Source organism: Biomphalaria glabrata, chromosome 2 (assembly GCF_947242115.1).
Source record: "Biomphalaria glabrata chromosome 2, xgBioGlab47.1, whole genome shotgun sequence".
Classification (NCBI taxonomy): domain Eukaryota; kingdom Metazoa; phylum Mollusca; class Gastropoda; family Planorbidae; genus Biomphalaria; species Biomphalaria glabrata.
The window spans coordinates 58791421-58800589 of record NC_074712.1 but is presented as its reverse complement, the minus strand read 5'-3'; the positions used below and the strand labels follow the sequence as shown (position 1 = coordinate 58800589).

The 9169-nt window shown below is 37.2% G+C and overlaps 1 protein-coding gene across 1 annotated transcript; it reads left to right on the top strand.

Annotated features, from left to right (window-relative positions):
• Positions 1-472: 472 nt before the first annotated feature.
• Positions 473-6030, top strand: LOC106068066 (glucose-dependent insulinotropic receptor-like). The gene is made up of 2 exons (XM_013227352.2): positions 473-559; positions 3154-6030. The coding sequence occupies exon 2, from the start codon at positions 3175-3177 to the stop codon at positions 4246-4248; it is 1074 nt and encodes a 357-aa protein (XP_013082806.2). The 5' UTR covers positions 473-559; positions 3154-3174; the 3' UTR covers positions 4249-6030.
• Positions 6031-9169: the final 3139 nt, after the last annotated feature.

The window sequence follows — 9169 nt, the reverse complement described above, 5'->3', positions numbered from 1 at the left end:
CGCCCTCATATAAACAGAAGCGAACCTAAGGGAGGATAGATTTACGACCCCTTCTAAGAAGCTTCCGTTTATTGTCTCTTGCATTATGGGGCAGACAGGGAAGTACTAGGTATCAAAATAGTCTCTCTGGGTAACAAGAGTACGAGCCGAAAGTCTCTTGCACTCGAGCCGAAAAGTTTTCAAAAAGATTTTTTTTTATTTTTAGAAACTATCAAGAAATTAAATAAGAGGGGGGGTGGGGGAGTTTCAGAGGTGATCCAGTAAGTCAAGTGGTTATTAAATCATTAACAAGGGAGGAAAGGGGGGCGCCCTAGAAGTCACTATCCAATTCAAAAGTGTTTATTGTTTAGTATGGAGGAGTCGATGTTTGAAATGTAGAGTCGTAAATCTACATTTACACCGTACCTATGGTTTAACACATGTTTGGGTATTTAGGAATGAAGTTTAGCTTTACATGCGGACTTTTGTAACAGTTGTCGCAAACAGTGAATACAGGGCTAAACAGAGAGACATACATTTAAGTTTCAATTCTCGTGATAAACAACTCATGGGAAATTACGTAAGTTTAAAACTAGACTTGTACTTCAAAGACTTTGACAATTTAGTGCAGAAGTCTAAATAATTAATTTTCAAAAACTACATGTGTGTTTATTGTAACATGACAAAGACTTGTCTAAGTTTTACGTCATACTACAAAGGTATTTGGCCTAGAGAGTACTGTTTAGTCTATATATATATATATATATACTGTGCCATCACGATTAAATGTTGGTAAACAATATATGCTAAACCTGACTCTTGCAATTCTATGCGTTGCATCAATTAAGAGCCTCCAAATAGTGTAGAAAACTAATTTGTTTTTTTTTTTTTTTTTAATTTCGTTTTCTGAGATCTTAAAAGACGACCACAGCTCCGTAAGTACATTTTTTTTTTTGAGGAAGTAAGTCAAAGTATATCTATTTTTATGTTTATCTAAAATGATTGATTTCTACTGTAGATAGAGACCTAGAGTATAGCGCTTCTACTGATGACCATGGCGGCGCGGTGACTGAGTGGTTAAGCGCTTGGCTTCCAAACCTGGGGTCCTGGGATCGAATCTCAGTGAAGACTGGGATTTTGAATTTCGGGATTTTTAGGGCCTCTGAGTTTACCCAACTGTAATGGGTACCTGACTTTAGTTGGGGACGGTAAAAGCGGTTGGTCGTTGTGCTGGCGACATGACACCCTGCTTGTTAACCGTTGGCCATAGAAACATCATCTCCCCCATAGATCGCAGGGTCTGAAAGGGAATCTTTACTTACTATACTGATGGAAGTGAGGATCTTTGAAAATATTAACAAATCTTAACACGAAACAAATATTAATTAATACTTAACACAAAATGAAAATTTCAATGTTCCAATCTCTGCTCAACTCTGCGTAATCTTTTCCCAGGTACGATGCATTTAGCATCTGGCATCCTCTATTTGTAAATCTTTTGTTTTAGTATTTTTTTTAAATAAATGTTTGTTATATTTGTTAAATTATGGTTCGGTGTTTATGCATAATTGACTTTTAACCTTTAATATGTTTTGGAATGGCTTTTAGAGTATTTAGTGATACCCCTACTCTTCCTAATTGGGAATATTCTCTTGTATGAAACATATCTGATATTTATTAGGTTTGTTCTAGTCTCTTATCCAATTGCGAGAATGGTTTCCACAAAAGAATGGGTATTTACAATGTGCAATTATCATTACAATCACACACGACTGATCCAAACTAATTGATACAGTTGCACTTAATATAAGTTGTATTTTTTTAAAGTATTTTTTAATGGTTTTTCTTTTTTGTTGTTTTAGTCCTATGTTCATTGGACATTAGTAATGATTAGTATAAGAAACTAGAGTGGAAAACTTCAAGTATAATTAAACAGTGAAAAGAATGGAGATTAATTGCTATCTTTACTCTTATGATAATACTAATAAGCTCTGAGATTTAAGTCAATCTTTGTTTTACCGTGAATAAGGTAAGTATTATTGGACTAGAAGGCTTCAACTTTCGTGGTTACATTTAGTAAGTGTCACATTTTAAATGATGAACAAGCAAAATAAATAAAAAAAAAACTGTTTAAAAAGGCGTATATAAGGGAAAGAACCACACAGCTTCTGCCATATCTGCCCATACTTCGAGATTTATTTCCCATTTACTTTATAAAACACAATTAACTAATAACCACTAATTAATTCACGAATTGGTTATTTTTTTTATTGATTCGTGTATTGATTGTGACACTGAATAATTATGCAAAGTTTCAACTTGATCTGAGACAAGGAAGTGGGAGAAATAACGTGAACAAGATTTATACCAGACAGATAGGAGAAAGAGTAAAAAAAAAAAACAATAACACAACATTGTTAGTAAGGGGTCGATACTTAAGTATTATGACGACACACATGAACATAGATAAAGATATGTCAACAAAGATTTATTCCTCTTACACATATCTAGCCTACCTAGGAAATCTTTAGCCCGGAAGAACAATTAACTACTCTGCACAGATGATCTCTCGATGTTATATGCAAGAAAGTGATGTTGATTGGTTACATCAGGTATAATGATTGGTTTCAATCATCCTTCATTCATTCATCTGTCCCTTGACTTTCGTCATGGGGTCGCTGTGACTGTCCGAGTAACCTAATCCCTCCATTTTTCCCGGTCAGCAGCTCTTTTTTGTGTGCAGAATATCAAGAGAGAGGCCGGTCCATTCTTTTATAGTGTCCGTCCAACTTTTCTTTGGACCACACTTTTGATTGTAGTCAAACTGAATTTCCATTTGATTGGATCAATAAAATTATCTTATCTTATCTTATCTTATCTTTCTTCGTGCTCCCTGCCCTGTACCTTGAAGGATGACTTAAGACAGCGAGTCATGGCTTACAGTATGACCAAACCAGCTCAACTAGTTTAAACTGTTGGACCAGAAGCATCGAAATAAGTCTGTATAGTTCTTAAGTAGAATCTACAGTACTTAATAAAACTTAATTCAACATTGACTGATATTCATTTTTTGTATCATTGATATATCATTTTGTTGTTTTCAAAAGTTTGTTAATGATGTTAGATTTCTACTAATAATTTATTGATTTATCTTTTAATATTTATTCTTTGCAGAAGAGCATCGAATGACAAGCTATGCCGTGTGTCCATTCAACTGACCAGGAGACTAAAAGAGTTCCAGACATAACACCGACCACAAGACCATCTACAATAACGACCACTGACCCTTCCAGAGAAATCGCGTGCTTGGAGATTGGGCCATCGTCCTCCGAGAAAAACTTTTCTTGCCCGAGTGACTCCACGAACATTCACGAGGAAATCTGTCACGTGGTTATGATCCCTATAGTCACGTTGATAGTGTTCGCGAACGTCGCTGTCTTCATTCTCTCGGCAAAGTCCGGGCATTTCCGTCTCCCCGGCCAGTGGTTTATCGCTTCGCTGTATATCGCTGACGTACTTGTCGGCGTGACGTCCATCGGGACGGTGGTGACCAGTACACACGAAAGCAGTCACAATCTCTGCCTGATGCGTCTCGGGTTCTTCCTCAGCTCCATCGTCGCCACCATCTGCTTCTTAATGTTGATCGCCGTCGACAGGTTTGTTGCAATCACGCATGCGCTGACTTATCGGAAGCTGCTGACCCCACGAGTCGCTTACTTGGCGATTCTAGTGACGACGATTGCGTGTCTCTTGATGGGGTTCGCCCCGCTGGCCGGCTGGAGCAGAAGCAACTATGACGAACACTGTTCGTTCGCGTTCGTTCTGGAGCCTGAGTACATCGTGGTCATCATGGTGGCCTCACTGCTGCCCATCCTGGTCATCCTCGTGATATACATCTTCCTCTACAACAAGGCCAGGGTACACATTCGAAGAATCGAGTCTTTTAACATCTTGGAGCAACCGCCGCGCCACCCTCAGTGGGTTCTCGGCATGTCGGCACAGGGATGGAGGTGCCTCCGGAAGCTGGTGGCGCTAGTGGGCTGCCTGATCGTCACGTGGTCTCCCTTCATCCTCGCCTCCATCTTGGATATCTCCGAGGCTGACACGCCTTGCTGGTTGAAGGACGTGATCAGCACACACTTCCTGGTCCTGGGACTGACCAACTCTCTTCTCAACCCACTCATCTACACGGTATGCACGCGAGATTTTAAGCACAGCTTCCGGAAATGTTTCGCTACTCGAATGCATGTCAACGAGACGGTCACGTGAATTGCGATCTCAAAATGTTCACCTATTGAATAGCATAACTGCAATAAGTTACTTCAATGTTCAATAGAATCAAACGGGATTTTCACAATGGATATATGTAAGGTCTAAAGTGTGAATTGACTGATACAGATCTATAATAATGTGGCGATTACGAGTCTTGAGTTCTTTACAGATAAAAAATCATAATGTTGGTAAAACATCAACAACAACAACTACAAAACCAAGTCTTCAAATAGTGAAGCATTTCTACAAAGTACTCCTATTCGTTCTGGTAGATGCGTCAAAAGAATAAAGAAACAGAATTGCAGACTCTTTGAACTATGTACTGTAAAGTATCTAAAATTATGTTAACATTTGAGAGAAGTATTTTGAGTTCCGGAATAATCATTTTGTGAAACTGATGCGTTGTTAATAATAATTGTGTTTTGATTCGCTAGAATATTTAAATCCTCAAATATATGGACACATGCATTTAAATGTGTAAGATCATCTGTAATAAGATCATCTGTAATGAGTTTAATCAGAGTTACCCTCATCTTTTGAACAATACCATCAATTTAAAGATTGTTGGCAGATTTCTTTTTAGGTCATTGCCAGCTTGCATAGTTCTTTCTTTTCGGGCATAAATAAAAGCTCATTTGACCGACAAATCTTTGAGCAAAAAAAACAACAAAACAAAACAAAAAAAGAAAACAAAAAAAAACATCGCAAATGTCAGAAAAAAATATATCTTTTAAAACTAAGATGGTCGTTATATATATACCATATAGATTACAATACCTTCGTAACAGAAGATTGATATTTGCGATGTCTGCAATATTCGACCAAGAGCTACCTTCCAATGCACCAAAACATTATGTTAAACTTGTGATTGATTCTAATCAATGAAATAAATTCACTACTTCTTCATTATAGTCATGGCGAGTGTTTGCGTTTCTATGGTGACAGGGAGAATCAGCAATTGGTTGGTAGCTATGCAGTGTGAATGATGAAATGTGAGCGGCTCTGTCGTTAGCTGTATACAAGAGATGAGTCCAGTATGCCAGAGTGTAAAGATGTATTTTTGTAGTGAGTTAGATTTTGTTCAAAACACTTTTTTGTCTCTATTGTAATAAAAGTTTTATTTTGTTTCGTTCACAAAGAAGTTACTCAAGTTAGTTCCAGTTTTATAAGTTAAGATATAATACGCCTACAGCGGTCTAGTTGTCTACCAGCAGTTTGGTGCTACAAGTCAACGACTGTCAACAAAGGTTCTCATTATTATATTGGATGGTTAATAAGAACTAGTCTAATATTTGAGATGAACTGCGCTGTATTTTGAGATGTAGCAGTTCTCCATATAGTTTATCGTCTATAGAGGTATGTTGGAGATAGTGCCTTGTTCAATGGAGAAAGTAGCTTTAAATAACGTTTTTTTCGGTGTTATTTTGCATAGTAGACAGAATGAGTGTGTTCGGATCTTTTTTGAAATGTGAAAACATTCCTTAGTGCTAAAGTTTCTATGAAGATTCCGAAAGTGTTCACAGTTGACTCTGCTGGTTGGTGAACTTATGTTGTATACAGATAAGTTTATTTCTTCAGCAGGGAATGATAAGATGTCTGTAAGAAACATATTTGCCCCTGTGGTAGGGCAATGTGCATGCAACTATTGACGTGATACAGATTGTATTTTAAAATTATGTTGTGGATGTCATTTTAACGTCATTATTTTAAATATTCCATACACTCGAAAGAATCATACAAGCAAAAAATATATTTATATATTTAAATTAGGTTTCTTTGACTTGTTCCACGTAATTCATAAAACTATCATTTTATCAAGAACAAACGTGTTTTTTATTTATTTATTTAAAATTGAAAATAAAATGTCTGTTTTTCAGGGTCTATAATCGGAAGATGTCATTTTCCGAAATTAAATGCTGAAAATTGCATTGTTATTTCCCTTGCGACACGGCGTCATTAAGAAATACTGAACATTTTAGGAACTTGTGAAGATTAAAAATCATTCTAAAAATGAATGAAATGATTGATAGCCTACACCAGTGATGCCCAAACTACGGCCCGCGGGCCAGATCCGGCCCGCGAAATGGTTCAGACTGGCCCACCAAAATATCGCACAAAATGTAGGAAATAAAAAAATAAATAAAACAGGTTGAAAAATTTATTTTCTCTATGTTTGGACTCTCACTTTTTTTTTTTTATGGATTTCTAACTTATCGTATTGTAATATTCATGTTCATTTTTTTTTCTATAAGAACTCAAGTTGTTTTTTTCGGCGACAAGAATAAACAGTTGTTTTAGAGTCTTGTATATTTTCGCGGCTGTCTTGAGCTAGCCATATCCTTGACATCTCATGTGTATAACACAGCTCATCTTTTCTGCATCATTTTGATTCGTGTTCTTCTGACACCAACATGATTGGTGACGTTCCATTTTACATTTGTTCGTTATTGTAATGGGATGGTCGAAGAAACGAAAATTGGATGTTGAAATTTTCAGGAAAAGTGGACAGATCTTTTTTTGTGTGGAACATAATAAGTCAATATGTTTGATCTGTACAGTAATGTTTTTAAGTAACATGACATAAAATGCATTCTTAAAAAAAACTTTACAAAAATATGGAGGCATTGTTGGTTTGAGCCGCTAAGAAAAGATCTCAAAGCTACGTCAAAAGTTGAGTAGATATTTGCGATTGGCGAAAATATTGACCAAGAAGTCAAGAAATGAGTCGGCTGTAACAGAGGCTACAGAGTTGCTCACATTTTAAGAAGAGAAATGAAGCCTAAAAAAAGTGATTGCTGGCAAAGATGGAATACAATCGTCCAGAAAAAAACAAACAGTTGTAGCTTTCAGATTTTCTGCCATGACAACTGCAAAACGAGTGGACGATGTTGGTTAAAATCTCCATTTAAAACTAAATGACAGAGCAGCAGATTTTGAAATCATTTTTATTGCCGCTGAGGAGTGACACCCACTGGAACTGATTGACTTACAAAGTCAGACCTCCCTGCTTAAAAAAATTTCGAGCAATACAGGCAATAAATTTCTACGCCTTGTTGTCCTCATAAACCTTGCACATTTCCGAAAACAATTGCTGGGTATGATCACAATGTTTACAAGAACTTAATTTAGTGGAAAAACTTTCCGTCACAAGACGCCTAAAACCATTGTTACATAATTGACTTCTGGGTGTAAGTAGATTTACTGCATACACGGGATTGTGATAAAACTACTTAATAAAACATAATGTAGTCTCTATTTCTTTTTTTTTTTAATCTTTCGTTAATGTGGCCCGCGACACGAGTGTCGGAAATTAAAATGGCCCGCAGGCCGTATAAGGTTGGGCACCACTGGCCTACACCACAGACGGTACCACAGAAAAGGTGAGATGCTTAGGAGTAAAAAAAATATTTGGAAGATCCGAATCAGCAAAACTGAAAAGAAAAATGACTAGCTTAGCAGAACAACGTCACTGAAAATTAATAGCATCAGGTGGGTGCAGGGCCGGCCATTACAATTGTCATGTCCTATGCAAAACGGATTGCGCTGTGCTCAATCTGGGTAGTATTAAGAATAATGAGTGAAAATTAAGATTGTGTATTACAAAATATATGTTTTTTTTTTTTGCATTTTATTTATTCTTTACTAAGTACAATATCACAATCAAACTAACTTTACGAGCCTTGCGTGTAGAGAAGACAAACATTATAGCATCAAAATTCTATTTCCTACATAGATCACACTCAATAGAATTAATTGCCAAATTGTTCAATTTATCTTCGTGAATTGTTGACATACAGTAACTCGTTTATTTGTTTGAGGCGCTAGCAGCTTGATTAACCAGATACCACAGACTCCACAGATACGGGTATTGTTACAAAGTAGTAGATTGGAAAAGTAGTGTATCTTTCATTAGTGGACAGATAGGCTAACATTTCTACCGGGTTTCATTAGTGGACAGATAGGCTAACATTTCTACCGGGTTTCATTAGTGGACAGATATGCTAACATTTCTACCGGGTTTCATTAGTGGACAGATAGGCTAACATTTCTACCGGGTTTCATTAGTGGACAGATAGGCTAACATTTCTACCGGGTTTCATTAGTGGACAGATAGGCTAACATTTCTACCGGGTTTCATTAGTGGACAGATAGGCTAACACTTCGACCGGGTTTCATTAGTGGACAGATAGGCTAACACTTCTACCGGGCTTCATTAGTGGACAGATAGGCTAACATTTCTACCGGATTTCATTAGTGGACAGATAGGCTAACATTTCTACCGGGTTTCATTAGTGGACAGATAGGCTAACATTTCTACCGGGTTTCATTAGTGGACAGATGTGCTAACATTTCTACCGGGATTTGGTGGTATTTGATAGAATATACTTTATTGAATCCATTTTATCTGCTAATTCTCGCTCACCTTATCTGCCTACTGGTCTGTTGATGACGTCAATTCTTGCTCGAGGGTCGGTGTAAGCTTTTGTATGTCATCAAGCTGAAGACTCTTGAAGCTGACAAGAAACTCAAATAGATTGTGGTTTGATTTCAACTTTTCAAATCCCAGCTGCAAGGATTGAATTGCAATGTCCGCAATTCTGTTGAAGCAACTTTTCCTGTAGTCATCTTCAGCATTTCCAGGTGTGAAGTTTTCCACAGATTATACTGCCTTTTCCTTTGGCGTTTGGCTGGAAAGATTCCAACAACTTCCATGTTTTCAGCCAATTCCTTTGCTGTCACAAGAGTCTGAACAAACCCTTTAACTCTCAAGTTTTCTTAGCCACTTCATCAAGTTGTTGTACGAGTCCATTGCAGTGCTCAGACCCTTCTGTTTCCGCTTGCAGTCCTTTACTCACAAAACTGACTTGGAAGAGTACGCCGTACCATAACACAAGTGACACAAAGACTTTCTACTGCT